Source organism: Annulohypoxylon truncatum (genome assembly GCF_022578515.1).
Source record: "Annulohypoxylon truncatum strain CBS 140777 unplaced genomic scaffold F4807scaffold_27, whole genome shotgun sequence".
Taxonomy (NCBI): Eukaryota; Fungi; Ascomycota; class Sordariomycetes; order Xylariales; family Hypoxylaceae; genus Annulohypoxylon; species Annulohypoxylon truncatum.
The window spans coordinates 202664-220332 of NW_025953813.1; the positions used below are offsets into that span (position 1 = coordinate 202664).

The window sequence follows — 17669 nt, forward strand, 5'->3', positions numbered from 1 at the left end:
GAGACTGGTCACGTTTAGCTATCTCGAGCTGGCGCCTAAGGTCTTGATACATCCGATCGGCTTCATTCAGCTTTTCAGCAGCATCTTCCGATTCCTCGTCCAAAGTAGTTTGGAGAACTTCAACTTCGTCCTGCAGAGCCTCTATTTCCTCAGCTTGAGATTGGTAGGCCGCTTGACTCTGGAGAAGCTCTTCACGGACAGCAGCGATCTCATTGCGAAGCGCGGTTAGCGAAGACTGTCGAGTTTCTAAATCCTGCCGCAAGTCGTCGATTTGACGGCTTAGTGCGGCTTCCTCCCTCTTGTGGCGCTGTGCCTCGCTGTTCAGGGCATCTTGCAGCTTTGTCTCTTTGCTGGATAGCGAGCCCTCGGAGTCGCGTAGTCGATCAATGGTCCTTTCAAGTCCAGCAGCCCGTTCTTCGAGACGGTCTCGTTGAGACTCCAGGTTACGTCTTTCAGCTTGCCATTTTTCGTTATCAATATCGTAGCGGTTATCTTTCTCGCGAACCTCGGCATGTAATTGAGAGACCTCATCGTTTAGGCGATCAATTTCAGACTTTAGCTGATTGCGAACTTCGCGCTCGATCTGGCGACCGTGGCTCTTTTCCTGGTCAAGATTAAGTTCTATATCGCTGAGCTGGTTCCGTAAACGAGTGATTTCTCGTTGCAGTGAGGCGGACTCATCGCCAGAAGTGTTTTGGCGCACTCGAGCATTCGCTTTCTCATGGTCTAAATCGGTTTCAAGTTCTCTGGCGCGCTTCTGCAAACGCTCAACCTCCCGTTCTAACGACGCTGACGCAGATTGGCCACCTGATGCCTCCTTACGCACCCGTGTAATCTCATCCTGGAGATCAGCAATGTCGTCATTTAGCCGGTCGACTTCGTCCTTATGTTTAGCGTTGGCTTCGTATAAAGATTGTAGCGAACGGGCCTTTTCTTGGCTTAAGCTTGTCTCTAGTTCGCCCACACGTTTTTGCAGGCGAGCAACTTCTCGTTCTAGAGAGGCTGATGCTGACTGACCACCGAATGCCTCTTCCCGAACTCGGTTGAGTTCATCCTGGAGGTCCGCGACGTCATCATTTAGACGGTCAACCTCGGATTGATGATTGCGCTTCATATCACGCTCGATCTGTAAGCCATGTGCCTTCTCCTGATCCAGACTAAACTCAAGTTCGTCAACTTGCTTTTGGAGACGAGCCACATCTCGTTGGAGAGAAGCTGATTCGTCTCCTAGGGAATCATGACGGAGTTGGAGGAGATTCTTCTCATCTGTGCGTGTGGCAAGATCTTGTTGTACAGATTCTAGTTTGGATGCAAGTTGTTTGCGTTCGCGATCCCAAGCTTCCCGTTGCTGTAGGAGTTGTTCGGCCCTAGAGCTTACTTCTTGCATGTATCTGTCCTTCTCAGATGCGTCCCGTTCGAGAGTTCCATACTTCTCTTGCCAATGATTAACTTCGGTCTGGAGTCGTGCGACTTTCTCTTCAACTTGGCGGGAGAGACCTTTGGTGACAAGTGACTTGTTAGACATCTCATCTTGGAGTTCCTCGAGATCCGCTTCCGCTCGATCCTTTTCGGAAATAGCAGCATCGAGTTCGCCCTTCATATCATCTATCTGGCGTTCGAGCTTGCGAACATTGAATTCGAGATCTTCAATGGTTCCTTTCGCCTTATCGAGTTCTTCGCTTGAGCGGGCATTACTTTGGAGTTCGGATATCTTCTGCTGGGCGAACTCCAACTTTTCGGTTTCCTGGGCCATCTTCTTTTCGAAATCGTTTAGCTCTTCGTTAAGGTCGTCGATATCCAGATCCTTCTCTCGTAAATCTGACTCCAGGGAGCGGACCTTCTCCTGTAACTCCTCTATCTTCCCTATGTCCTCGGTCGGTTGTGCATTTGCCTCGAGTTGGGCAATCTTGCTTTGTGCCGACTTCCATTTCTCATCGGCCTCTTCTAGCTCGTTCCTCAACTTCTCAACTTCCTCCTCACGGTCGTTGATTTCCCGGTCTTTCTGGCGTATATCTGCTTCGAGGTCACCTATCTCGTCATTTAACTCGTCGATTTTGCCGTGGTCCCTGTTTCCTCTCTGCAATTGCCTCTGGAGGTCCTCTATCTCGGCATCCTTGTCCTGCAGGCTCCGTCGTAATACGTCAATCTCAGCCTTCTGACCTTGATCAGCATACTTCTTTTTGGCCTTCTCTTGAACTTCCAAGATTTGTTGCTGGTACGTCTCGAGGTCCTTCTCTGCGGATGCCAGATGCTTCTTGTATTTATGCAATTCCCTCTGCATTGTCACCTTGTCGACCTTGAGCTCCGTGTTCTCCTTGAGGGCGGCTTCACTAAATCCAGGCCCAGTCTTCCTCAGAGCCTCCTCGAGAAAGTGAATTTTGAGTTTGAGACCGAAATTTTCCTTCTCGATCCTGTCGATAACATTCTCTTGTTCTCTCAGCGACAGTTGATTCCCGTCCTGCAACGGACCTTTGTCGCCACCTCGTCGCGGGGCCACGGCTAACGGTGTGGATGCTACGCTACTGCTCTCGACCTGGGGTAGTGGTGTGGCTTCGAGGTATGATTCGCGTCTGGAAGCGCCAAACAATGACGACTCCACAGGGACATTCGTCATGTCCATGTCTTCGTTAATTTTCCCCAAGGTAGGAGTTGCCATGCCGTTGGTGTTTTCCTTGCCGAACCGACGCGCGCTGTTTCTTGTTGCAGATTTGAGCATTGGCGTAAATTCTGCACCACCAATTCCAGCGGGCAGATTTCTCTTGTCGCCCAGAGGTGCGCGGTTATTACCGCGCGGTGTTCGCAAACTGACGCCGCCGCCATTTCGTAACTGCTGTAATAAGTTGTTATCTTTAGATGGAGAATGGAAAGAGGATTCTTGTGTCATGTCGAAGTCGGGCGGTGCCTGACTTAGATAGGTGGCATTGCCCAGGTTGGTTCGAGGAGTATCCATCTTGACGGCGGGAGAGGTGGGATGGCCTCAAGAGGATGATGCCGTGCAAGTGGCGGGTGAATTGAAGATCGCGATACGATGGCGGTGTAATTCGATTAACCATGCGATGATAAAAAAAATAGTTAATCGGCGGTAACGGTGGCTGTTGAATTGTGTATGTATAAGAGAGTGAATGATTGAGGGCTGAATGGTGAAATGCAATTGTTTGTCTTTTGAGATTTCCATCCACCACCAATTACACGTCGAGTTCTTGCTAAGACGCGTTTCGCTAATGTTTACTTTGGTAGCAATATTTCAAAAGTTGCCCAGAGCTTTTACACTTTAGAGCTTGTGACCAGATGGTAGCGAGCGACTGCCGCTTATCCCGATTAGTATTAGCGCACTTATTGGCCCGTACTTTTCGTGGGATAAACAAAATCGGGATTAGCGCGCTAGGCGAGAACCTTGAGGACCAGCCTCTTTCATCGTCAAGAGCGGGGGACTTCAAGACAAGGGTTCTGTAAATGGCCTAGAATATGGTGCTCCACTTTAAAAAGTGACTGTTGACGTATCAGACCCATTGAAATTCCCATTACATACCTCAGTAGTGCGTAGGTCTACCCGTCTCCCATCTCCGTTGGTCGCATGAGACTTGACTTGCATCAGTTTTCTATCCCCCTACATACTATATTAACTAAACTCGGCGCAAACTCTTGTCTCGGTGATAACCTTTGCGCCACCACTATTTCTTCTTTTCACTTCCTCTTCTCTTCAAATTCTCTTTTATCTTGTCTAACTTTAATCCCGTCGCAACCAGATTAACATCCCGGAGGAAGAGATGGCATCTATCGACGACTTGCCGGACGAGATCGTCCACCATATCCTTCTTTACGTATCACCGGAGGAAACTTTAACTAAGATCGCATTGCTTTCCAAGCGATTCAACCGAGTCGCACATGAACCTCTCCTATGGAGGTTTTATTGTGAGCACAGTTTTAAGTACTGGCAATCGAGTCATCACTTCAAAGACAGACTCAGAGGTAATTTACGCGATACCGACTGGCGAGGCCTCTTCCTCCAGCGACTCGGCCGTAATGCTCGCATTGCGCGCCTTGTCGACGGCATCGTCGAATCTCGTGTCCTTCGCTTGCAGAAGATAGAGGAGATCTGCCAGTACGGGTACGATGCGAAAGACTTTCTCCTGACTCAGTGTCGGGTTCCCGATACGGTAGATGACGTTTTGGCGCGAAGGTATGCATATGGAACCTATTAGGCGCGTGGAATTACTGTATCTAATATAGGACCAATTGGACGAACTGTAGATACTATTCTTGCTCCGCCCTCGACAGTATACATCGAAGTCTCGCGATAGAAGAATGGGCCAAGTACCAGAAGTACGCAGCACGTCGTATCGATGAAGATACCCCGAATAGCGAAAGATTAAACTGCGGCATGCGCCTTGAGCGCGCACTCGGCGCCTTTGATATGTTTATGCTCCATGATAACGAGGGTGATTTGGACGAGGTTGGTTTAAATACCTTATTCTCACTCTCCTGAATTGTACCGCTGACCTTGTTGTGCTTACGTGGTAGATAACTGAGCTGTTGGACGATATCACTGCACGATTCCGCAGTACTCAGGCACACCTCAATGAGATGACAACTCGACAAAAAGCCATCGCATTAGCCCGGTGGCTTCATTCAAACAATATGACAGGTTTAAATGATCCGACTGAGCAAACATACCGTTATCTTCGCAATTGTCTGATCGGTAGAGCTCTTCGAGACGAGCATCATCCGTCGCTACCAATCATATCCGCCGCGATCTACTCCGCTATAGCATCGCGACTTGGGATGGAATCCTACCCCTGTGCATTGCCCAACCACGTCCACGCCACCGTGCTATCGCCGCCAGGCATTTCGTTGGACGGGTATCGTCTCCCGCTTGACCAGTCGGAACATCAGGAGAAAATGTTCCTCGACCCCTACGGATCAGACGAGGAAGTTCCTCTGGATTACATACACCACTTCCTATCCCGACTCGGCATCCACACCAACCACGAGAACCTTCTGAACCCTACAGCCACGGACTTGATCGTCATGCGCACGGCGCAAAACATCCGCGCCTCTTTCACCAGCTTCCGCACTAACGAGCGCCCGCTCTCGCAGCTGATCCCGATGATCGAACTCAACCGCGGCGACTGGGCTCGCAACCTGCAGCCGGCGCTGTACAGCATGATATGGGCTAGTATCATGATGGTGCCCGTGCTGCCGGAGAACGACGAGATCCGCTGGGACTGGCAGCAGGACGTCGGCGACTTACGGACTTACTTCTACGAGTACTTCCCCGAGGACTCTTGGCTCGTCGAGAAGTACGTGTGTCCCATGTACGACGTCTTCGCCGCGCCGCCGCGCAGACAGCAGACCGAAGGGGAACTTCCCTCGAAGCGGGTGCGTGACCAGATCCGCGAGATCAGACGCGTGGATGCGTCGAGGAAACCGCCGAGGCGCAGGAGCGCGCTGGCCGACGGGACCAAGGTTAAGTATCGCGTCGGCCAGGTTTTCAAACATAAGCGCTATGAGTACCATGGGATTATCCTCGGGTGGACGGTCGAGGGCGCGTCGACTTGGGACGATAATCCCCTTTCGCCGAGCCAGAGGCCTTGGTCGACGTATAGTCAGCCGTTTTATCGATGCATGTAAGTTATTCCCTCATATATGTACGGGTGTGGAGGGGTTTTGCTAACAACGTGTATAGGGTCGGCACGGATGGCTCGGATCACCACGTTATCGCCGAGGAGAACATCGAAGTGGTCAAGCTGCGCGGCGGCCCGGAGGTTCTACCCCTGGAGATCAAGGACCTAATGCCCATGGCCGGCAAGTTCTTCAAGCGATGGGATGCCGAGAACGGCGTCTTCGTTAGTAATCTGAGGGAGATGTTCCCCGAGGACTAAGCTAAGGAGCGGCCTCTTCTTCCTCAATCGCGTTTATATCGTTTATTCCCCTTGTAATAACCTACTACCTACCTACGTTTATTCTATTTGCTCCTGTACACTACCTACACTTACTCCATCATAAGAGATGGCCTTTTTAATGACTTCTACGACACTCTCCGCTATGGTTACGGTTATGTTTTCTCCTAGTCTTTACCTAATTGCTTCACTTTTACCTATAATTACTCTACGCTTTGGACCTTTTTTCGGGCCCTTCGTTTGACTTGGTGTCTTCGAGAGCTTTAGCTGGGCTGATGGGGACGTCGGTATGAATCGATGTAGTATATGACTTTTAATTAATAGTTCCTTCAACGAATATTATACACCACTTTCTGATATTCGAATTTGCGTTATGGATTTAATGTTTTTCAGCTGTGTGCACTGTTGGATGCTAAATTGATTGGTAAACTTGGCGTTACTTGATCACCTCCTGCTTAAACTCTTGTTTACGTGTGTAAACCTGGTATAATGCCTGAATTAATTATGGAAGTGGAAGAGTGACGTGGAACGCAAATTCGACTACATATACATTTCCTCGACTATAAGGAATAGAGACGCAAAAATGCGAAGAGTTAGGAATCATGATCACGTAGGCCATTGCTACAATGACACAGCACGACACGCCCGGTTTAGCATTGCCATTATTCTCATTACCACGCTCATATAGCTCATTTCCATAGAAATTTTTATACAAGCTTCAAACCGAGTATCTGCACCCTTCCTTTTCCGTACCTTATATACATCCATCCCATTAGCTATATCAGCCCCCTTTCCCAACCCGCTCACGCAGTCCTAGCTAGCCACAGCTTAGAAAACCTCAAGCAAAATCCTCCTTAACCTCAATCTTCTCAATAACATCCCCGCCGATCCTCGCGATCTCCGCCAGAATCGCATCCCGATTAACCTCGAACAACCCCGCGCCCTCGCCCTCCTTGCCCTTCTCGCGCATAAGCTTCATCGAGCACGGCGCGTGCACGCTGAACGCGCGGCGGTGCAGGAGCGGATTCCACAGCGCCGCGATCACGGCGTCGTCCGGCGCGCCGTGGAAGAACAGCAGCGGCGCATCGTACAGCTCGTTCAGACGCCTGAGCAGCACGCGCGCGGGGTGTTCCGCGAGCGGCAGCAGCGCCGCCTTCCCCTTCCCATTACCCCCTCCTCCAGCGTCCAGGTTCTTGAACCGTGAACGCCTAGACCCGCCGTCGCTACTGTCCCGGGCGACGATGCTCTTAAGGACCTTCGGGGACAGGTGCAGCAGGACGTCGTAGTCGCGGCGCTGGGACTGGAACAGGGTTCTTACGTTGAGGTCGACGCCCTTTTCCCTCACGGCCTTGCAGGCCGAGCGCGCGAGGCTGGTCATCCGGGTCGCGACGACGCGCGTCGGCCCGTGCAGCGTGTACGCGATGCCGGAGACGTCGTGCGAGGTCGCGACGAAGAGCACGGTGCGGTTCATGTTGGGGTCGATCTTGCGCCACGCCTCGAGCCGCGTGCCGATCTCGAGACGCTGCGACGTCGAGAGCGAGTCTGCTGAGTCGACGACGAGGGGTTCGTCGCGCCAGTCCCAGCGTGATAGCATGAGCATCGTTCGGAGGAACCCGGTCATTGCGCTGCTGGGGGTTTGCCACGGGTACGGCTTGAGGAATGCTTGGAGGACAAATAGCTCTATGAGCTCCTCGCCGTAGTGGCAGGAGAGCATGTGAGAGTTGAACCAATGCTTAGTGAGACGTATGGAAGATGATAATGCGGGAAATCGGGTGCAGAAGGTGGATATGGTTTGGTTGTGGAGTGGTAGGTTTGTATACATCCGTCTATATTTGGCGAGTAGATCGGCTGCTTCCGTACGGACGTGTCGTTCAACTGTCTGGTCTTTCGTCTTTCTGTCGAGAAGCGATTCTTCAAGGTCGCTGTGTACCCGAAGCCTGAAAGAAGCGCCATTCTCGTAGACAATATCTAGGAATGCCAAGTTCTCATCATCGCGGGTGGCATTTTCGAGTCCAAGGTGCGTTTGGACTTCTTCCTTAAGTGCTTCTAAAGAACTCCCAATCTTCAGTAGGAAAGCAATTTTGGCTCTTTGGATAGCGGCAAGGTTCTCCGGCCATTTTCCGGAAACTTCGAAAGAAATCACAATCTCCATTGGGTGTAAGAGTGGTTGCCTGAAGTTGAACTCCGGCATGTTGAGCGATGTTCGCCGTAGGTCTGAGCAGATAGGAGCTATTTGCTTCACATGCAGGGGAAGGTCTTGTAGGTCACGGATGTCTCGTTCAACAACCTCGAATGCTTGTCTTGCCGAGTCGAAGCCCAGCTTGTCCGAAGGAGTGAATGCCATAATCTTGGGAATGTCTCGCCAGTGGAATTCAAGGTTACTATCTTCCAACTGAAGCCGTGAATTCAGGATGTACCGTATAATACCCTCACATATGCCCGCAAAACCCAGGTAGGAAAATTCCGACCAATCCAGACTCTCGACAATGTTGCCGTCAGGAAATTGCCAGAGATCTGCCTTTTTACCCCAGAAGTCGCGGAACTTAGCTGCTTCCTGCTTTTGTTCGTAAGGGGGGCCATATTCACGGCTCTGCGATGCTTTTAGAGGATCAATAACAATACCAACAAGGAGGCTGTTCCTCTTTTCCTTCGGCATTGAAGTGGAAATGGACCATGGCACTGTCTCTGGTGTATAGATATGAATTAACTGCGCGCGTTCGCCAAGAGCCCGTTTCAATGTTTTGTATAACTTGACGCTGAATTCTGAAACGAACCCCTTACGATCAACCGATTCAATTCCTTCTTTTGCTATGGGGATATCGACGCTTAACAGTACGTCAAACATCTGTAGAGGTTGGTCGGCTTTGATAATGAACAGGGGTTCAAATTGATCAAGCGGGCTATCGTTGATCGCCGAAAGGGACCATTTGGCCTGTTCCACCAACATTGCCGTAGACCATGGTGACATTTTGTAAAGGACATTTATACCGCGGGCGGCATCATAAATAGCTGGCATGATCTGACGATAAGTTTCCGACTCAGGGGCGTCTTTGCCAATGACTAAGAGCTTTTTTTGCAAGTTTGCCGAAACGATATATTGCAGAGTAGCCTTGAATAACTGGGTGCTGTGCAGCGAAGGTGAGAGAACTGCTTCTCCTTTCCGACCACCCCCTTGCAAAAGGAGAGCCACCAGAACTGCCCATTCGAAATGACCAAAGCCGCCACCGCGAATGCTACCACTGAATCCTCGCTGCTGCAACCATATACGTCCTAGAACACATGCATCTTTGAAAGCAGGACATGAGTTGGCGGCTTTGTGAAGTAGTCTCAAATATGATGTGAATTGGCTTTCGGCCTTGAGGGTTGTGTTATAAAAAGGCGTAGCTGCTTTGGTCTCATCAGTCTCGGAATTGCCTTGTCTGATGGCGTTGCTGCTAGCGGTAAGTTTTGCTGTTGGAAAGTAACCCTCTGGAGCGCACGGGATAACACGTATTGGCGGAGTTGACTTATCCTTCGGTTGAGCAATAAGTACAGGTAATAACATGTTGCCATGTAAATGGTCGAAGGAGAATTCCATAGTAGGATCCAGTGCCTGACGAAGAGATGAGGTTATATAAGCCAAGTAGTATGCCCTCTTGTAGAAATATCTCATATTCAAGTAGTCTTTCTCTTGGAATATGGATGTAGGCATAACAACAATCATGTCGATGGCCAAATCCGACTGAGATTTGATGTTGGTCTTCAGAATCCAGCTTCCTACAACATTGATCTGAGCCGGCGTCTCGAAGGAGAGCTTATAAGGTGAATCTTTCGCTGGTTTGGGATCAGGGTAAGGGATCGTAATTCGGTTGGCCTTCTCGAACTTTGCCGATAAATCACCAATCTAGAAATAGTCAGCCAGGTTAGATGTTGTAGACTTCGCGATTGGCATAAAGTTGCACTTACAGGATGTGGATCATGAGGTTCTGAAGCTTCGATTATGTCCTTGAACCGTCGCAAGGTATCTTGGACGCTGGCGGAAGCTTTGTCATAGTCATACTTGACTTCGTTCAACAGCTCTTCCGTCTCTAAGACAAATGCGCTCGCGCCTGAAGCACCCATCGACGAAGCGGTTGTACTGGCGACTTCGAAAGCCGGACCTCCATTTCCGTGGTCTATTTTTCGTCGTTTTGCTGCATTCGAATCCATTATTGCTTTCAAGGCGTACTAGGGGTGAAATTTCCAATACATGGATCTCGTCGCATTTAACGTGTTGTGTCAGCTTCTCGTGATGTTTATTGACAGGTCAGTCAATGCTCCAGTTCCGGGTGCGAATGTCTCAAATGTTCAAGAAAAAAAAAGTCCAAGTCATGGTATCGATAAGGACCCCTGCTATAATACGGCTTAGTAACTAAGTTGGCTACCCAATCAGGTTGAGTTTTCCTCGGGTGCCCCTCGTTTACCGAAAAGCTGGAGCCGCTTTACAATCCATGTCCCGTTCTGTCATTTCATTTGCCGAGTTGATTTTCATGCGATTACATAATTCACAAATAAGATCTAAGTTTACTACCGTCGCTTTCCGAAACAGAAAGTAAACATAAGCGGCAGTTGCCCAGACATCAAGCTACGGCTTCTAATTTACCCCAAATATTGCTTAGGTAAACCAGTTGAGCTTCCTTTCTTAGCCGACAGTCTTCCCGATGGAGATCCCGAGCGCGGAGAGTGGATTTAGTAGCTCTTCACTACCTTCCTTGGCTATGAATATCAATTCGGATGTCCTTTCCTTTGTGATGCCTGGAGTAAAATCCAAATGTAGTTCCTTAATACACGTGCAATTCTGATGATACCAGTTCTGTTATGCTTCTTTTTAAAGATATTCGAATTGAAAATTAATCGTCCAAACTCACTCAACGCCGAATCAAGTGCGTCGCCATGTCATCCGCAGCACTGTGTATGAGAACTCTGAGAGCATACTCTCGGTATGGCTCAAATGTAGGTGAATAGCAACCAGATCCAAATATTAATTCTCATTACCATTGTAGCATGCCAGAATACTCGCAAGGGCCTTCTCGGCCACATCCAGGCGGGCCGAGATCAACAAGGTATATCCGTCTGCCGCCGAGGCATTGAAGGACATGAAGCCGGGTTCGACTTTACTATGTGGTGGTTTCGGTCTCTGCGGTGTTCCCGATACCTTAATTAACGAGGTCATCAAGAAGCCCGAGATTACGGGCATCACGGCAGTTTCAAACAATGCCGGTACCGATTCTTCCGGGTTGGGCCAGTTGCTTAAGACCAAGCAGATTAAGAAGATGATCGCCAGTTACATCGGCGAAAATAAGACTTTCGAATCGATGTATCTAACAGGCGAGGTCGAGCTGGAGCTTACACCTCAAGGTACACTGGCTGAGCGTTGTGCCGCTGGCGGCAAAGGCATTCCGGCCTTCTATACCCCCGCGGCTTTTGGCACAGTGGTGCAGACTGGCGAGCTTCCTTTGAAAAACAAGAAAGACGGAACTCCCGACGTGTTCTCGTATCCGAAGGACGTCAAAGTCTTCAACGGCAAATCATACCTTCTTGAGCACGCCATCGCCGGAGACTACGCCTTCGTGAAGGCGTACAAGGCGGATAAACTCGGAAACTGCCAATTCCGTCTCGCTGCCAACAACTTCAACGGTGCCATGGGTAGAAATGCCAAGGTAACTATTGTCGAAGCTGAACACATCGTTGAACCTGGTGAAATTTCGCCCGAAGCCATCCATTTACCGGGTATTTATGTTAAGAGGGTTATCCAAAGCACCACAGAGAAGAACATTGAAAAGTTTACGTGGGCGAAGGACGACGGGGACGCGGATGCGAAGAAGGCGCTAGGCTCGGGTGACACGGCAGCCAAGAGAGAGCGAATTGTTCGCAGAGCAGCTAAGGAGTTCAAGAATGGCATGTATGCCAACCTTGGAATTGGAATGCCCATGCTCGCACCTGGATTCGTTGGCCCCGAGGTCGAGGTCCAACTGCAGTCTGAGAATGGTATCTTGGGTCTTGGTCCTTATCCGCGGCAGGGTGAGGAGGACGCCGACCTGATCAACGCTGGAAAGGAGACTGTTACTCTGAAGCCAGGCGCCGCAGTATTCGGCAGCGAGGAGAGTTTTGGTATGATCCGGAGCGGTCGTATCAACCTCACAATTCTCGGAGCGATGCAGGTCAGCGCTACAGGTGACCTTGCCAACTGGATGTTACCTGGAAAAGTCAAGGGTTTTGGCGGAGCGATGGATTTGGTCAGCAACCCGAGCTCGACAAAGGTTGTCATCACAATGGAACACACAGACAAGAAGGGTAACCCGAAGATCGTGAAGCAGTGTGCTTTCCCCTTAACAGGCCGGGCTTGCGTCTCAAGAATTATTACAGAGCTGGTACGTGACTAACTCATCCACATATCATTGCCTTTTATATCTGCTAATCTATTCTTTGAAGGGTGTTTTTGACGTCGATTTTGCTCACGGCCTCACGTTGATCGAGATTGCGGACGGCGTAACTGTGGATGAGATAAAGAGCAAGACAGAGGCTCCGTTCCACGTCGCCAAAGACCTGAAGCCCATGTTGTGAGGTAAGGTGATGATGATACCGCCCTTTATGTAAAATCAACGTTTCGACGTCTCGACGGCTGTATATAATATGAATTTTTGGTAACTTAAATATGAGTTGCTTCCTCTAATCGTCTCCCTTTCTAGACATAAGAGAAATGCCTATTTATTCCCAAGGGTATGCAGTTCTCCCCGTCGTCGACCCTAAACTTGATCTTCCAATATGAGGATTGTTCGTAGCTTTACGGCTAGGGTGGGGATCCAAGCCTCCTACCGGGATTATTGATTTTTATTTACACCTGAATCACCTTAGGTAAATCTCAACTCTCCCTCTCTTCCTCTTCACCATCGCTGCCTCTCAAGGTCACATAAACCTTGGCGCGCAATGGTATTTTCTCCGTCTTCATTTTCTTCTTAGAACATACCACTAAGTTATTTACTCGCGTTCTGGGAACATGGCTTCCCACTCGTCGATTGGCCGGCCGGGTGGCTCCGCTGGCAGCTCGTCCAATGCATCGCATCACTACGACCCCCAGACCGGCCAAACCTATCGAGAATTCACATCAAAGCTGCAGAGCTTACCGCGAAATATCGGTTGGGAACGCGAGGGTGTGCTCGAATCCGAGGAAGGATCTTTTATCTCCAAAACGAAGGGTGCTCGCAGCTTTATTGATATGTTGGTCACGGTCGTCGCACGCAATACTCACCTTCTGGAATTTCATCACCTCGAGCCCGTCCCGCCTCATATACTCCTTCTCATCTGGGTGGAAATGGTTAATGATTACAAGTAAGCATTTCAGCTCTTATTATGCCCACTTCTCGCTAATTTTGTATTTGTTAGGCGAATGCCACTGCACTCGTTCATGATCCTCTCCGGGCTCCTCAGCTACCACCAGCGGACGAGCGAGGGAAAGTGGGATTTGCCCAAAGACGTCTACAAGTTTCATCAGACTTTGAAGCTCGCAGGTAGCCCGTTTAGCAATTTCACGAAGCCGCTCATGAGTAAACCTTTCGACTTCATCGTCCACCTTACTCTTGCCGGTAATGAAGTCTGCTTCGAGAACCACGAACTCTTGTCGTTGACGAAGCTCAAGAACCTTGGCGTGCTCGAGATCGTACAGCCACGTCCTCTGCAGGATGCATCCAATTTCCCTCGAGTTAATGACTCTGTCCTCAGACAGTGGGCTATCACCAAGGATGCCTTCCCCCTCCTCCGCGTCTTGAGAATTTGGGGCGACTATTTTACCACTCGTCGCACTCTTAGTTATCTGGACAGATTCCCTTCTCTTCGTGTCTACGACGTCGCCGGCCTGAAGAACGATTGGCGGGATGCCGCCGCTGGTCCCTCGTGGAAGATGATGTCCTATCAATGGGGTTGGACTCTGCTTGAATCAATCTCCGAGATCATCGAATCGCTCTCTACGTCGTCAATTTACGGAGATACCAGCAAGGCTTACAGTCTTATGGCATATTGGGACTCCGGTGTCGATAACGACCTGCTTCGCGAGTTGGAACTCTTCTCAGCCGTCGTCGAAAGGATTGTTGATGACGAAGAGGCTGCCCGTCTAAGGGAAAGCATATTGCCTGACAAATATCAGACCTATGACTTTAATTATTATCTCAAGCAGGGAAAAGCCGGTGATCGAACTGGACGCTGGGTTTGGGGATATATGCTTTACTGTCACATCGGTCGATTGACTGGAAACAAGGATCTGGTGGAGCAAGGTATGCACGATCCCCGAGAGTCCTTTGTTATCGACGACAACCTCATCCCGCCGCGACCCTACATCGAGCTTAACATAGGGGACTTCGAGGACACGGACAAGCGTGGCAAGTTCCAGTCTCATTGCACCTTTACGCGAGCGATCGAACAGCCGTCGAAGAAGAGACCGGCTTCCCCTGCCGATCCCACTCCTTCTCCAGCTCCTAAAAAACCGAGTCATCCAGGTCCTCCACGAAAATTGACTAAGAAGCAGAGATTCTTTGACCTGAGTGACCTTTAGGAACTTTTCATGTTTGAAGAGAGACCTCAAATGAACTTATTTTCCTCCCTTTTCTTACCCATTCTTCTCCTTTTCATCTGTATTTTCCCAACTGCATACAGATGAATCGCGAGTTGCACAGGGGGATAACATTTGATCAGTCGCCTCTTTTCATAAAGGTGAGGTGGACTGGGATAGCCTTGGTCTACCTAACATGGAGCACACTGATTCTACCACGCAAGGAAGTTTATGATCTTCAGTTGGGTCCCTTTTTCCAACTAGGATACTCGGTATTGATCAGTCAAACGAGCTATGGCAATGAAGCCAGCACGGAACTGTAACACATCCCACTCTAATCTACTAGGTAGGCCCCCAGAGCATTGGGATTTAAAATGCCCATGTTTCAGAGCTATTAAGCACAGCTTTCGAAGCAAGACCATGGAAATCTGTCGGTAAGCCAATCCCAACCACCCTTCATGAACCAATAGCTAACACGATGTGTAGATAATGGTACGAATCCTGAATACCAGTAGCACGAATTTGGTACAATCTTACAGGCGTATTAATCGACACGAATCCGTAGACGGATATGCAAATTCGTCAATATTGTCAGCAAAGGCGAGCATTTCAACTGGCATTTCTCTCGCCAAGTGCTGCAATCCGGCTCGTCACTAGGATCACATTAGGTAGCTTGGGATTAATGCAAAATAATGGAAATGATGAAACCGAGCAAATTTGACGTGATTGCTAGCCATCTTGTAGTTCTCCACCCCTGACTCTCTACTTAACCTCCGTCGCCCACAGGCCAGGTAACCTCTTGAAGTGTCAAGATCCTTACGACATTCACGATACCGATTCCAAATCTCTTGTTAGGGAATTTCTTCGACTTCACCAGAAGCTCTACAGCAACAACTCTTACACGGGATAGAGTCAGCTTTTAGTACCTATCTACCTAACCCAATGGCAATTAACTGAGTTTATGCTGACTCCATCTATATCCAAGTGCTTACCTACATTATCCATATAAAATGACGCGATCTTCTCCCCCAATGTTGCAATCGAGAACTTCAGTCAACGCTGTACTTCCTATTTCTTGTCAAAGCCTAGGCGTTTGAAGATGAAAAAGTGGAATCCCTTTTCGTGATAAATACTATATATTACCATTTATATGCTTGTAAACCTATATACATGTTTAATATCCCAAATAAGACCTCGATTTCCATATCGTCACGCTTTTATCTTTTCGATGTGCTCGTCTCATAACTCATAGTGTCATCTCCCCTTTTCATCATCATCATCTTCATCTTTATCTTCATCATCTTCATCTTTATCTTCATCATCTTCATCTTTATCTTCATCATCTTCATCTTTATCTTCATCACCCTCCACATTCTGACATTACATAGCACTCACACGTATCAATCTCCCATACTCACCATCCACCCCTTTTCTAGGTAGGTCTTAGTAAACTCCCAGAATGCACAGCCCCTAAATCTTGACCTTCCACCCCTGCCCCGTCTTTCTCATCCTCACCACCCTCGCCGCGATCAAGAACCCCATGCCAACAATCAAACACGCGCCCGTAAACCCCTGCGCACCATAGTACTTCCCATCCATCGCACCAATAATCGCGCCCGCAATCGGATTCCCGGTTAGCACCGCAAAACTCACAATCGTGAACACCATCCCCATCCGCGTCCCCTGCTTCCGCAGGTCCGTCGTCAGACTACTCAAACCAGCCGGAAACAAGCTCTGCAGCGACCCGGCAGCAATCCCATAAATAGACGTCCAGCCATACAGCTGCGCCGGCGTCCGCACCGCCATCCACGCGAGCAAGCACACGCCGCACGCGAAGCACGTCGGAATCATCATATTCAGCGGCCCGACCTTATCCGCCAAATGGTTCGGCAAGAGGCGTCCCACGATCCCTATACCGTTCAAGATCAGCACCAGGTTGAGGGACTCGGTGTAGCTCAGGCTGGGAGTCATGAGGAGGGCCGACCGGCTGAAGGCGGCGAGGTAGTAGAAGGCGAAGTAGACGCCCCAGAAGTTGAAGAAGATGGCGGCCGCGTAGAAGGCGTACTCGAGCTCGCGGAAGGCGGGCCACTCGACGAGGGAGCCGGCGCGACGCGGCGGCAGCCGCGACTTCATGAAGAAGATGGCGAAGCCTAGCGTCGCGAGCTGCACGAACCCGATGGCGCGGACGGCCCAGCCGAAGCCCACGGAGGGCAGCAGCTGGCGCGCCATGGCCGGGAAGATCAGGCCGCCGGACACGGAGCCGCAGGCCGCTATGCCGATCGCGAGGGACCGCTTCTTGCTGAAGTAGGTCGCGACGGTGCTGATGGCCGGGCAGAAGATGAAGCCCGACCCGAGGCCCATGCATAGGCCCTGCGAGAGGAGCAGGTGCCAGTACTGCGTCGCCGCGGACGTCGTGAAGATGCCGACCGTCATGAACACGGTGCCTATGATGAGGACCGGGCGGAAGAAACCCGCGTCCGTCATGCGCCCCGTGAAGGTCCCGATGAAGAAGGTCAGGAAGACTTGGATCGAGCCGATCCACGATATGTCCGACTGGGCCCGGCCCAGGGTCGAGACGTAGTAGGTTTGGAAGACGCCGAAGGAGTTTATGAAGCCCCACGTGTTCATTATGGCTAAATGCCCGCAGAGACCTGAATTTTTGGTCGTTAGTAAGCGCTAACACGCGATAGTGGTTTGAAGGTTAGTGAGTGGGTGAGAAAAGGAGAACTTACAGGCTAGCCAAGCAACTCGGCCTCCGTCCGGTGGTGGCCCGGGGTTCCAGCTCGATTTCGTCGATATCCGACTCAGCACTCGGTTTAATGTCCCGGTCACGCCATCGGCTTCCGTGTCGAGGGCAGGCTCAGTTGGTATCTGCCAATCCTCTGTCGTCTCTGCGGGACTGTCACCGTCTTGCTCATTATCATTCTGTCGACTCGGACAGCCCTTCTCACATTGACTGTGAGGATGAACATGGTCATCTTGTTTCTCTATGTCTATTGGGAGCTCGCTGTCGCCATCGCTAGACGAGGTAGAAGGCGGCATTGTCTTGGGAACCCGAATGGTTTGCCAATTGACCAATGAAGCGGTATTCACTTGAATTCGGTTATTGGTACCTTTCTTTGTTGTTCAAGGTCCAAAATATAAACAATAACTGTTTTTTCTAATTAGTCAAAATTTCCAGATGAGTCAAATCCAGATCAGACCCGCAA

The 17669-nt window shown here is 50.0% G+C and overlaps 5 protein-coding genes across 5 annotated transcripts; 3 read left to right on the plus strand and 2 right to left on the minus strand.

Moving 5' to 3' along the window:
• The first annotated feature begins 3347 nt into the window (after positions 1–3347).
• On the plus strand, positions 3348–6386 carry F4807DRAFT_434657 (uncharacterized protein). Its single transcript, XM_047998817.1, has 4 exons — positions 3348–4180; positions 4252–4453; positions 4522–5627; positions 5687–6386. The coding sequence occupies exons 1-4, from the start codon at positions 3768–3770 to the stop codon at positions 5880–5882; spliced, it is 1917 nt and encodes a 638-aa protein (XP_047851970.1). The 5' UTR covers positions 3348–3767; the 3' UTR covers positions 5883–6386.
• A 144-nt stretch (positions 6387–6530) lies between these two features.
• Positions 6531–10199, minus strand: F4807DRAFT_178626 (Nrap protein). The gene is made up of 2 exons (XM_047993544.1): positions 9846–10199; positions 6531–9783 (listed from the first exon to the last, which is right to left on the minus strand). The coding sequence occupies exons 1-2, from the start codon at positions 10086–10088 to the stop codon at positions 6739–6741; spliced, it is 3288 nt and encodes a 1095-aa protein (XP_047851971.1). The 5' UTR covers positions 10089–10199; the 3' UTR covers positions 6531–6738.
• Positions 10200–10813: 614 nt separating this feature from the next.
• On the plus strand, positions 10814–12761 carry F4807DRAFT_178637 (uncharacterized protein). The gene is made up of 3 exons (XM_047993546.1): positions 10814–12289; positions 12351–12483; positions 12608–12761. The coding sequence occupies exons 1-2, from the start codon at positions 11015–11017 to the stop codon at positions 12480–12482; spliced, it is 1407 nt and encodes a 468-aa protein (XP_047851972.1). The 5' UTR covers positions 10814–11014; the 3' UTR covers position 12483; positions 12608–12761.
• Positions 12609–14680, plus strand: F4807DRAFT_178629 (uncharacterized protein). The gene is made up of 2 exons (XM_047993545.1): positions 12609–13247; positions 13302–14680. The coding sequence occupies exons 1-2, from the start codon at positions 12916–12918 to the stop codon at positions 14461–14463; spliced, it is 1494 nt and encodes a 497-aa protein (XP_047851973.1). The 5' UTR covers positions 12609–12915; the 3' UTR covers positions 14464–14680.
• A 1250-nt stretch (positions 14681–15930) lies between these two features.
• Positions 15931–17502, minus strand: F4807DRAFT_452832 (MFS general substrate transporter; the record flags this gene model as incomplete). Its single annotated transcript, XM_048000378.1, has 2 exons — positions 15931–17111; positions 17193–17502. 2 exons carry the CDS (start codon positions 17500–17502, stop codon positions 15931–15933), a joined length of 1491 nt encoding a protein of 496 aa, XP_047851974.1.
• Positions 17503–17669: the final 167 nt, after the last annotated feature.